The following is a 13,478-nucleotide window of genomic DNA, read 5'->3' as shown; positions in this document are numbered from 1 at the left end:
TTAAAATATTGAGGTTGTAAACTTTTGAGCCTGTGTAACCAGTTTTGATGAGAAAAACCCCAAAATGAATTCAAATATGTTCACCAAATTTCTGTTTTTAAAAAGCGTTGATGGCGTTGTATAAATCAGTCGACATTGGAAAAACAACGGTTTAAGTATATATACAAAGCCCCAAAATGAATATGAAATTAATGTCTATGATTAGCGTATGTACAAACTTCTGATGGGAACTGGAAATACTTTCACCTATTATTTGGATTGATTACATTCTGTTAGGAGTTACTGTACATTAAAATAGCAAAACAAGGTAATGTGTAAGACCAACACAAAACTTCTTAATTTTGGTTCATTAATATTAATTTAACGGAAAACTACTTTGTCAGAGTGACAATTGGGTTCAGAAATAAAATGATCCATCCCAAAAGCAGAGAATCTACTTACAGTCTTGTACTGGCTGCTACGTGTGCGTGTTGTGATTGGTGTCTTCCCTCTGCTTCTTACTGGCTTCTCCACCACTGGAACTGGCTCAGGCTCAGGTTCTTTGACTATCACATCTAAAAACAAACAGTACTGTAAATATACTAAGTATACATGTGATGCGTACCCGTTTATGTCGATCCCCCTTAGACTGGCTGACTCACGTCGACATGAGCGTTTTGGATAACTGAAATCAAATGAAAGAAAAAACTAGCCATTGCTTATACATTTACGTGTCACTTTTGTAAGAAAAATAACAGGAATGGGGAGCAATCAATCATTTGTAAATCGTTCTTCCAGTGATTATCTAAATGGGTAGATTTTGTTAAGTTTCTGTGGTTGAATCCAGGTGAATACTGCCATGCTTTTATTTTTAAGTTTAGTTTGCACTAAATAGAAAGTCACTGTATGCAATCTAATGTTGTGTAACTAGACAGTAGTTATGTCGGTGTTAGCGATAATGACAAAGTTAAAGGGTACTTATTGTACAAATTTGCAGCCCTTTGAATTTGATATGGCTGTAGAGCAGTTACTTATACTGTAATTACCTGCACAGAAAACGTTATAGATCAGATCTGCATCGCTTCTTTGTATTTTCTACATCCTGCAAAAACTGTTTGGTGTAATTAACTCCACCCCAGCTCTCCTCCATGTATGCCTCCCACAAAGCCCACTCTGCAAAGCCACACCTCCTTATTTTGCCATAGTGAGATTTGAGTGTGAACAGCCATCTTTTACAATGGTATCAGAATTTCTCTTCTGAAAATGTCACCTAATCATATACAGCAGTGTGTTTTGATCCCCAATCCGATCTGTAACAATGAGTGCAATTCCTTACCATCCTCATTGTCACTGTAGAGTTCTGATTCAGAGTTGCCATTGTGGGTGATTTGAATCTCTGTGACCACTATCTTTGTTATTGCTTCCTGTGCAGAACCACCATCAAGGAGATTCTGCAACTTCTTCTCGTACAGTTTACGGGTAGATGCTGGGAGGATGAAAAACATGGGTGCATCAGTCAAGATAAACTACGTAATCAATCAATGGATTTAAGATTAACATTCTGATCCATTTATACTATAATAAATATCTACAATAGTCGAGCAGGCCCAAACAATTCATCTTCAGAGTGGTAGCGTTCTAGAAGATTTCATTTACTCAAAAATATGAATAAAATGAATTTGTAATATTACATTTAGATTGCTGGAGTGACAAACCACGTAATTGGTGAAATAATATTTTACACAAATATGTCTTGGTAAAATGTGATTACCAAGATGTGATTGTGTGCTGATGCAAATATCAATCTGCTGTTCTAATTCTAAAACTTTATTTAGGTAGTTTGTATTTACCAAAACCAAGATTGTTTTTTAAAACAGTTTTTAATAAGTAAGTTTGTGATTTAACCTTAGTATAATTTAGAGTAGAGTAATATAAAAGATACACACACATCCAAATACATATAGACATCCATTTAAGGCTGGGCGGTATATTGGGTGTTATAGCAATACCTGTATGTTTTAGAAAGAAATATATATTTGAGACAATATCGCCGTAGCGGTATTTTTGCATATAGTTTTGTTACGGTCGTTTGCTCTTCTCTGTGCCTGACGGGCAAAGCACAGGGCCTTCCCTTTGGCTCAACTCTGCCCCTTACACATTACGTAGGCCTCTCTGACGCAACAAAACAAACTTTTCAAAAGAATATGGCGGCTGGGGGGCCAATTTCTTGACTCCTGAGTGATGCAATGCTTTGTTCACCGACTGCATTTGGCTATGAGTAAGTGACTACAGCTTTATTTACATGTACACTAATTTGCTTTGGGAACATATATCTCTCTTGTAGCGACTTATTCACTAATCTCATCTGTTTATGTTGTTCAGTTATGTTAGCGAATTAGCACAGCAGCTAGCGATAGCTTCTCTCTGCTGCTCGCTAGGTGTGTCAAATGTTTACCTACTGCTCAGCTTGTAAGTGCCTCCCCAGATAGCCCGTGCGGACTAACCTAGTATAGCGACTGGGTAGCTGAAGAGTAGTTTCAAACTGAATAGCCAGCGGCCTTCACCGCAGTGAGCCAGTAAAAGCTTCATCTATCCCAGTGCACAAGCCTGAGGCCATAAACCGTTAATGAACAAAAACTGCTTTGCTTTGACATAGTACCGTCTAACTAATTTATAGAAATAAACAACACGTTACTACTTACAACAAAAATAATCTAAGTATGCTCCACACTGGTTATCTAGCCATAAAACCTTAAACACTTTTCACTTTTTGTTTAAGATAAAATGGTGTATACCATATACCGCAAGTCGGACTAAAAATACCGGCATATCAGTTTTGGTTCATATCGCCCAGTCCTAGGGATGATGCTCGAACCCGGTTTTCCTAGTTGTTCGATAAGAAAAGAACAGAGTCCTCGGACTTGAATCCCTTTTTGAGAACCGGTACCCGTTATCGAGACCACTATAGTAAAGAAAAAGAGTTGGTTCTTTATTCTAATCCCTGGGAACGAATCTCGTCCCGACAAGAAATGCCCCGTGAGACATCACAAGAAATGACGTCACGTAGCTCAGTCATTTGTCACGGACTGGGTGCAGCGTGCTGCGGTTCGTTCCCGGGACGCAAAACTGATGGCTCCGGACGAAAGCGTGCAGGTAGGAGATGATTTATTTCTCATAAATCATACAAATTACAACAGACAGGAACAAAACAAAAAGAAAGCGTGCCGTTCGCAAGAGAAGCTAAAGCAAAAACTTACTTAGCACAGGAATACTAGAAGCTAAGGTAACTTTAGCACAGGAATCATGAGCTTGAAAACCAGAATGCCAACGTAACTGTTGCAAATGTAAACAATGAAGCCACGACGAGTGACCGGAAAAGGCAGGCTTAAATAGAGTCTCTGATGAGCAACAGGTGCGCGTACAAGGCAGGTGGAAATCATAAGTAACCATGGTGACTAAAACAAACCCCCGAAGTGCACAAAACAACTAAGGAAGTCCAAAACTAACGGGGTCTCCCTTGTGGTATTTTAGGCTTCATAATGCGCCACACATTTTCAATGGGAGACAGGTCTGGACTACAGGCAGGCCAGTCTAGTACCCGCACTCTTTTACTATGAAGCCACGTTGATGTAACACGTGGCTTGGCATTGTCTTGCTGAAATAAGCAGGGGCGTCCATAGTAACGTTGCTTGGATGGTAACATATGTTGCTCCAAAACCTGTATGTACCTTTCAGCATTCATGGCGCCTTCACAGATGTGTAAGTTACCCATGTCTTGGGCACTAATACACCCCCATACCATCCCTGATGCTGGCTTTTCAACTGCGCCTATAACAATCCGGATGGTTCTTTTCCTCTTTGGTCCGGAGGACACGACGTCCACAGTTTCCAAAAACAATTTGAAATGTGGACTCGTCAGACCACAGAACACTTTTCCACTTTGTATCAGTCCATCTTAGATGAGCTCAGGCCCAGCGAAGCCGACGGCGTTTCTGGGTGTTGTTGATAAACGGTTTTCGCCTTGCATAGGAGAGTTTTAACTTGCACTTACAGATGTAGCGACCAACTGTAGTTACTGACAGTGGGTTTCTGAAGTGTTCCTGAGCCCATGTGGTGATATCCTTTACACACTGATGTCGCTTGTTGATGCAGTACAGCCTGAGGGATCGAAGGTCACAGGCTTAGCTGCTTATGTGCAGTGATTTCTCCAGATTCTCTGAACCCTTTGATGATATTACGAACCGTAGATGGTGAAATCACTAAATTCCTTGCAATAGCTGGTTGAGAAAGGTTTTTCTTAAACTGTTCAACAATTTGCTCACGCATTTGTTCACAAAGTGGTGACCCTCGCTCCATCCTTGTTTGTGAATGACTGAGCATTTCATGGAATCTACTTTTATACCCAATCATGGAACCCACCTGTTCCCAATTAGCCTGTCCACCTGTGGGATGTTCCAAATAAGTGTTTGATGAGCATTCCTCAACTTTATCAGTATTTATTGCCACCTTTCCCAACTTCTTTGTCACGTGTTGCTGGCATCAAATTCTAAAGTTAATGATTATTTGCAAAAAAAATTTTTTTATCAGTTTAAACATCAAATATGTTGTCTTTGTAGCATATTCAACTGAATATTGGTTGAAAATTATTTGCAAATCATTGTATTCCGTTTATATTTACATCTAACACAATTTCCCAACTCATATGGACACAGGGTTTGTAGTATATACAACAGTTTTGTAATATGTAATTAATTAATTCAGTCATTATTAATATACTGAGATGAAGAATATCTTATTTTCAATAAGGTTGAAAGTATTTCTCATAATTCTTCTTCTTTGTAAGCACTATTCATTTGAACAACCTCTTAAACTGGATCATATCAGTACAATGTTTAACTTCTTTACTTAATCCATTCCATCATTTAATTCCACATCATTTTAGCTGTTTGCAATTTTACCAAATCATCGAACTTTAATATTTTTGACTCAATAAATAAAGTGTTTGTATGTTCTCTATATCCAACATTATGTATCAGTCTAATTTATCTTTTTTGTAACACGGTTAACGAATGTAGCGCACATTTGTAGTTATTTCCTCACATTTCTGCACAATAACTCAGATATGGTAATACTATAGTAGCGAGCAGTAGAGAATGTGAAGTGATTTCTTAAACCAAATATTGTGTTTTTTTTCCATATACAACAACCTATCTGGACTCGATAAGAGAATCGATAAGGAATCGGTTCAATAAGAGGATTCGATAATAGGATTCGATAATAGGCTCGAACTCGATAATTTCTTATCAAACATCATCCCTACCCAGTCCTACATCAATTCTTGCGTCATTCGTTTACTCAGTAATCATATACAAGCGGCTGCAAAAGGCAAGACCCAGGAATGCAGAGCACCCCCACAAGTATGCAACCCGTCCTCACCAAAACCGTGATGATGGCGTGGTAACTGCACTACATTATATTTATAACATGCCTTCTTACTACTAAGTAAATTAACTTACAACAGGACTAAAATGCTATGCAAAATGTACAAGGCATTCGTGAATTTTACCACCTGTGGGCAGTGTGTAACATATAGGGGAAGCGCATGACCTCAATCTTTCTGGGCCACCCTGCACTGAGTGTCGTTCCAGTTTGACGTTTCTTCCATAGAGGGAGTTTTTCCTCTATGAACATGGCATGATGATAGCATGGCCTTTCATTTACTACATTGTTGTGCTTGCAATTTATCATTAGTTTTTTTTAGCATATGTGCAAGAGCAATCACACTAATTTAATATTATGTTTTGGTTATTGAGTCTTTCCAGTGTTTCCTATTCCTATAAAAGATTGTAAAATGTAAATATGGAGGAGCAATTGCAATCCAGTCCGCTACATTGCGTGCATGCATGCATGCACATGTTTGTCAGTGTATTGATTATCAGCCCAACCAGCAGCTGCCCAATCCCACCACTAGCTGCGCACATGCATATAAACCATATAAATAACTGACTCACCCACAATCGGGCCAGCATGCACTCCATGCTTGATCAGTTCTTCTCTCAGGTCTTCGTCAGTCAGCGTTGTCACGTCCAGCTCCACTGGAACCTTGTCAGTTTTCCGAGGTGCTTTCTGTGAAAACCATGGATTGTTAACCATGGAACCATAAACAATGTGTTTCCATCCTGTGCCCTTGTTTAGTTTAGTTCAGTTTATTATTTATTCGGTCAATGGTCAACAAAATAAACAAAAAGTTTTACATAAACAAACAGATTTACATTCATAAACAAACAGTTGTAAATTCATTAAAAAAAAAAAAATGTTGCAGACCGAAAGGGTTTAGGCTGAAGTTGAACACTTATTGCGCCTAACCCCATAAACAAAGTCAAGTAGGAGATGAGCTTCCAAAAAAAATATGAAATTTTCTTTTCACAAGATATTATAAATATAAATACACATTGTACACAACATAAATACTGTTCAATTATATACACAGTAAAGAAAGGCATGTGAAATAATGACAATTACATATTACTTACAGATAGAAAGTATTTAAGGCAGAATAACAAACTTATCAGCTTAACTTCATGAATCATTGAGGCTAGAGATGTCTGATAATATCGGCCGATAAATGCTTTAAATTGTAATATCGGAAATTATCGGTATCTTTTTTTTATTATCGGTATCGGTTTTTATTTTTTATTAATTTATTAAGTCAACATAAAAAATACAAGATACACTTACAATTAGTGCACCATCCCAAAAAAACCTCCCTCCCCTATTTACACTCATTCACACAAAAGGGTTGTTTCTTTCTGTTATTAATATTCTGGTTCCTACATTATATATCAATACAGTCTGCAAGGGATACAGTCCGTAAGCACACATGATTGTGCGTGCTGCTGGTCTACTAACAGTACTATCCTTTAACAGTGAATTTTACTCATTTTCATTAATTACTAGTTTCTATGTAACTGTTTTTATATTGTTTTACTTTCTTTTTTATTCAAGAAAATGTTTTTAATTTATTTATCTTATTTTATTGTATTAATTTTTTAAAAAAGGACCTTATCTTCACCATACCTGGTTGTCCAAATTAGGCATAATTATGTGTTAATTCCACGACTGTATATATAGCGGTATCGGTTGATATCGGTATCGGTTGATATCGGTAGCGGTAATTGAGAGTTGGACAATATCGGAATATCGGCAAAAAGCCATTATCGGACATCCTTAATTGAGGCCACTATGTTACAATTACAACTCCACTCCAATTTAAAGGGGAACTGCACTTTTTTTTATTTTGCCTATCGTTCACAATCATTATGAAAAGAAAAGAATACATATGCATTTATGTGTGTGTGGGTGGGGGGGTTTAAACATGATAAAAACACTTTCAAGACGCAGCTAATGGGAGCCACTGTTGTAGCCTTCAAAGCCCTCTAAAACAATTTCAAAACCCTCCCTCAACGTTTTATATACACGCTGCAAGTATATATAAAATGTAGTAACAAACACATTCATAACAATATGTATTATGTTGTAGGGCTGGGCGTTGATCGCGATTAATTTGAGTTCGATCACGGTGATCAGCTGTCAGCACATTTTCTTGATCAAACATGGGGGAACTCTCTTAATTTCCCCTCAGGGATTAATAAAGTACTTCTGATTCTGAACTGTCCGTTAGAAGTTACAGCACTAGTAACAAGTAGGGAAGCAACAATGCTCGGTGTAATCCTGCACGGAACAATCCACCTTAATTGACCGTGATCCTGTGTGCATCTGTGAAAATTTGTGTTTTTGTGTACCTTTGCGTGTGTCTTCGTGAAAGTGTGTGTCCGTGTATGTGCGCGACCTCCCGTTCCACCGCGTGAAAATCAGACTTGTCACAGCGTAATGAATGTTCAATCAGCGTTGTGCCTCTTCCCCTTACACAGCTCGGAAGTGCAGCCCAGAAGAACAGAACAATGAAATATGACTAACACTAGCATAAAAGTTGAAACATTTAGAAAGAGCAGCGGCTTTAGTGACAGTCCTTAGTTTCACTATCTGCTGCGGCACACTAGTAATTCTTCCCTAATTGCGGACTTGCAGGCACTCACAGGAGTCTTTATTAGTCCCGATTTGGAGAATAAACACACCCACTAATTTAATCTGAAAAAGGCATTTCTATATCTAAATATTTTTCAATCAGACTTTTTTGTTTATGTGTCTGCAAAGATTCAACTCCTCTGATATAACATTTACTAAAAAACTCTGCAGACAGACACTTATCACATATCACGGTTATAGTAGCCAAAATAATTGCGGTTATGATTATTATCGCAGTATTGTTGAATAGGCTCAAAAAGTCACTAAACTCTTTTGACCAAGTTTTTTTTAATTTTTTTTTTTAGAATAAATAGATAAACTTAGAAAACACAATATTTTGCATGTTTTGTGTTTCTTATCCGTCTCTGATAGTGTTTTAGTCTTAGTATTGTATCTGTTTTAATGGCAAACATTTAGTATTTTACACCTTTGGTGTGTAGTTCTAATCATACAAAATTGGCCAATAAAAACAGAATCCACTGTTAAATGCGAAATATCACAAAAATTGACATAAATGTGACTTAAATTTTGTCTTCATAAAAATTTGTCTGGAGAAATGATGTGTCATGGAAGGCTCATTCATCAGAGAAACACTCAAATGCCCCTCAAGAACTAATTGTCAAAACAGCCACTTTAAACACCAGCTAAGTCTGGGAAGTAACTACAAAGCTAATTTTAGCCAGGACAACCCAATGCACCTGCAACACATCTATCTCATCTGCATCTTTATAAGCTCAATGTAAAAACAGGACAGAGAGAGGCACTCTTTTCGTTTTCACCACAACTACAGCCATTTTTTGTACATTTACTTATACTAAATGTAAATACATGTACATGGTGTATCGAGGCAGATCCATTTGGAGTTTGAGCAGAAATGTGTCATATAAGAATTAACTTTACACCATAAAAACATTAACACAATGCTATGTCACATTGTTTTTTAAAGTAATAACTGTGAAATTGAAAACAAAAACAAAAACCACAAGTAATGTAAAAACATGGTGTTTACTTTTTGATATCAATATGAAACACAAAGCAGTTTGCCTCATCAGTCAATTAGTATAATAAACACGCTTTGTTCTCCTCCAACAACACTGTGTCTTTCAGTGCTACGGTTTGGCCAAAAAACCAAATTATAGGTGTGATACCTTTCACATCTAATAGACAATCTTTGTGCCTCACTCACAAATCAGTGTGTTGACTTAACTTTATAGCCTGCGTTCAATTCGATGAGACGACAAAACAATTTTAAATAGTATGATGTTATTGGAATCCTGATAAAGTTAGCAATGAAATAAAGGACGAGTGACCATCCCAGTAAACAAACGGTAAGACTATAAACTTTTCAAACCTCTGCTGAATACTTTTTGTATGGGACAATATTTTCTACAACTGTCACCATCTAATACCAGCAGTGCCCTCTTTAACGCGTTCTGAGACTCCACAAAATAGGAAGCAAATGAAGAATGAAGAAAAATCTCTGGAGCAATGTGGTGTAGTCGCCGCCATGTTTTCTAATTCCAAACGGGCCAAGTGCATATGAGCCAGCGCTGCAGAAATTCCAATTCCAGGAACTAAGCGGTGTTGCCTAAAATGCATTAATAAATGAAGATTTTTCGGTAATAAAAATTTAAACGGTAATACTAACCGCACAAAATTGTATCGCCGTTTATCATTATCCCTAGTACTGATAAAGCTTGTCCTTCACCTTTTGACGGTGTATATAATGTAGTTATAAAGATAGTAGTATTTTTTTTTGTTTACATGAATTCAAGGGTCAGAGCCTTAGGAGCCATTCTTAAGTTTTAATTCATAAAATATTTTTGGAAGAACCACCAGATAAATAGTAAAGGTGGATTATTTTGATATATGGTATTCTGGGGTGATGGAAAAAAAAATAACATGCACTGAACCATAAATCGCGACAAGATCCAAACTGTGGGTTTTGTGAAGCGTTGCACCTGTGCTCCATACCCATTGAGAGTCACACTATAACCAACACCTTCTCCTCCAAATGCTAGTTCCTCTGAACTTTATAATTTTGCTCGGCAAACATCAATCTCTGTTAACTTAAAATAAAAAGTGTTTGCTGAGCCTGCAGGTGCTACCAAGACTGGTTTAGCGGGGAGACAAAGTAGACCCCATGTACTTTTCAAGTCCTCAGTTTTCCCTTTTCAAACACAGACTCTTATGACACCAACTAAGAAGACATCATTCACAATTTGGCACAGTATGGATACCGTACACCTACATACAAATTTAGGGCTGAAATGATGCAAGTAAGATAAAGTACAGCAACCTTTGCAACTCAATCTGACATCAGCAACATATGTGACGGGTACAGTGGTATATCAGCTTACGAGTGCCTCAGCTCAGGAGTTTTTGGAATACCAGCAGTCTCTCGGCTAACTGTTATGCTTTAAGTCGCTACCAAATTTGTGGGTTATGAGTAGGGATCGACCAATTTTCAAGTATATAGAGCTTGCCCTTTCTTTATTGGTATTGGGTAGTTTTTTAAATATTTTTACAACTACAACAGAAATACATCAGCAGACATTATATACACATATGATACCAGTATCTAATATAAAACCTCGTAATATCTAACTCAAACATCTGGTGTCTAACTCTCTAACATTAGCTTTTTTATCATTTGTTTTCCAACAATGGATCGGAAGAAAGTTAATCATAGGGCCCTATAAACCATTCCTATTTTCAGAATAAGTCCTCGTTCCCACTCCTCACTTGCATTGGTCTTCTTGGGCTGCTTTGTGTCCCTTTCTATGGTAAAATGTATAGTGCTACATACAGGCAGGCGTATATACTAGATTGCTTTGAGTCATTTTAAAGAGGAAGTGGACTTTTGGGGAATTTTGCCTATTATTCACAATCATTAAGAGACACGATGGCAGAATTATTTTTTAAATGCATTCCAACTTGTAAACAAACGTAAATAATGGTCTGCTTACAATGGAGCCAATGGGAGGGCCTCTATTCGCCCAAAAATCCTTTAAATAACCATACAAAAACCGCAAAAAATACACCATTTACATTTCCTGACTTCAATATCAAACAACTAATAGAGATATTGTTATTACAAGCGCTAATGCAGACAAACTATTCATAGCAGCGCCGTGATAGCAGAGAGTTAACTAGCTTGTGTGGCTATGTTAACATCATCGACTGGTGAGCTTCTTTTTCGCTTCGGAGCTCGTGAAAGTTATTCTAGATCATGGACGGATGGTTGGATAAATAATGTCTCCCACTTTGATAGTAGAAGGATGAGGACATAATCAGACAAGTGCCAACAACTTTAGCATCCAATTTAGACCTCCACCCTCTTTTTTCTTCGCAAGGATTGTGAGTCATTCTTCATCTAAACAGGAATATAACAAAATCCAATCAGTCTGCATCCTAGTGAGAGCAGACATTGTACAGTAAGTGATGTTTTATTATGTTTATTGGCTCTCATGAAGTTTGCAGTGAGTAGTAATCAGTGATGCTGTCAAAGGAAAAAAGCAAATGTTGTGATGCGTTATGAATTAATGCAGTGTCGTATACTTATTATGATCAAAATATGTACATATTACATGATATTATGAATGTGCCTGTTACTACATTACACACATACTTACGTGTATATAAAACCTTGATGGAAGTGTTTACATGTTTGAGTGCTTTATAGGCAGAATAGGCTCCATTGTAAGTGGATTTTTGATCACATTTATTTAGTAGTTAGAATGCATTAAACATAAATGTGTGAATGATGGGCAAAATTACCCCCAAAAAGTGCAGTTCACCTTTAAGCGTTTTAGTGCGTACAAGAATATTTCCTGATACTGGACTAACTGCCACAAGGCTGTATTTCCGTCTCAACTTTTAGTACATTAACCTTCTCGTTTTACTCAATAAGCAACAATAAGCAGGGGTGTACGGTGCGACAAACTTTACTCGCAAATGCAACTAAAAATAGATTGTGTGACTTAACAAAAAAACAACATGTGGCACATGTGGCTACTCAGTGGCCTTGTGATTAGAGTGTCCGCCCTGAGATCGGTAGGTTGTGAGTTCAAACCCCAGCCAAGTCATACCAAAGACTATAAAAATGGGACCCATTACCTCCCTGCTTGGCACTCAGCATCAAGGGTTGGAATTGGGGGTTAAATCACCAAAATGATTCCCGGGCGCGTCCACCCCTGCTGCCCACTGCTCCCCTCACCTCCCAGGGGGTGGAACAAGGGGATGGGTCAAATGCAGAGGACAAATTTCACCACATCTAGTGTGTTTGTGACAATCATTGGTACTTTAACTTTTAACTTTAACGTGCGATTTCAAGGGATTTCAACCCTTACATCACATTTTGCTCCGAAAAGAAATCCATCCAAATGTGATCAAACTAGAGTAAAACGTTTGCCCACTTGTATAGCATGTTTGAAATAAACTCATAATCAAAGTGATTGACGTGGAAGTGATCACTCAGTGCGCCCTGACAGCTGTTTTATGTGTCCCTTCCTCCTGCACTACGCACAGAGGGGAGCCCCGCTCCTCCTAGTTTACACACTCTTACTGACTTAGCCTTCCCATCACGAAAGAAAAAAAATCTTAGTTGGAAGAACTGGTTGGTAAAAGACAATGTTTTTTTCACCACCTTAAAACTTCACACAGACTGCACTGCGCGCTAGTAACTACGAAGGTTGGAGGGAAAATTTAACAACAAATCAATGATTGAAGTGACAAACTTGCCATTCAAATAATACCCCGTTTGGTGACAAAAACATATAGCCATGGAAGCACATTCAATCTATTTATTAAGCAGAGGTAACACAAACCAGTGAAAGATTCAAAAGAGGTGCTGTAAGAGTGAACAAACTGCCGATGCTAGCCCGCTAAGCTAACAAATATAGCAATAATTACTTTCCCTAGTAATTAATTACATTTATTAAATAATAATTCCACTAGTATTTCAATTACTTTTTTGGTAAAGTAACGAGTATCTATAATTAATTAATATATAATTTAAAAGTAATTTTCAGAACACAGCATGTCACACAGCATCATAAAGCAGTAGGCAAGTTGGTGTTCCTGGCTAACGTCTTTGTGTTTGTGTCCTATAATAATGTTTACCTATAAAACACTATTGTTAAAATGTTAATTATTTTCATGTTGCTGCTGACGTATAAATCAGGCCACTTTATTCTACATTTTGTTCTTTTATGTTTTTGTTAGCTGAAGAATTGAGCATAGCTAAATGTTTTTTTAAAGAGAATTGGAGATTATATTTGACTTTTCTTATATTATTTTCAGGGCTTTTTTCTTTTCTCAAAACGCCTCTTAAGTTGGGATCCTATTATACAAAACCTACTTTTCTTACTTGTTGGTACCCGTTTTTGTGTATTTGGGATCCCCATCTGTCC

At 37.4% G+C, this 13,478-nt stretch overlaps 1 protein-coding gene across 5 annotated transcripts in view; it reads right to left on the bottom strand.

The window, feature by feature from the left end:
• Positions 1 to 13,478, bottom strand: part of tmpoa (thymopoietin a) — a 32,410-nt gene that overhangs the window by 8,979 nt on the left and 9,953 nt on the right. For all 5 annotated transcript variants that reach the window (XM_062065629.1, XM_062065632.1, XM_062065631.1 and 2 more), the window contains exons 2-4: positions 5,991 to 6,105; positions 1,316 to 1,465; positions 442 to 554 (exon numbers count right to left, since the gene is read on the bottom strand). In XM_062065629.1, the coding sequence (XP_061921613.1) occupies positions 442 to 554; positions 1,316 to 1,465; positions 5,991 to 6,105 (378 nt within the window). The remainder of the gene's footprint in view (positions 1 to 441; positions 555 to 1,315; positions 1,466 to 5,990; positions 6,106 to 13,478) is intronic.

Source organism: Entelurus aequoreus, linkage group LG12, assembly GCF_033978785.1.
Source record: "Entelurus aequoreus isolate RoL-2023_Sb linkage group LG12, RoL_Eaeq_v1.1, whole genome shotgun sequence".
NCBI classification, from domain to species: domain Eukaryota; kingdom Metazoa; phylum Chordata; class Actinopteri; order Syngnathiformes; family Syngnathidae; genus Entelurus; species Entelurus aequoreus.
This window is presented reverse-complemented; position numbering and strand designations above follow the sequence as displayed.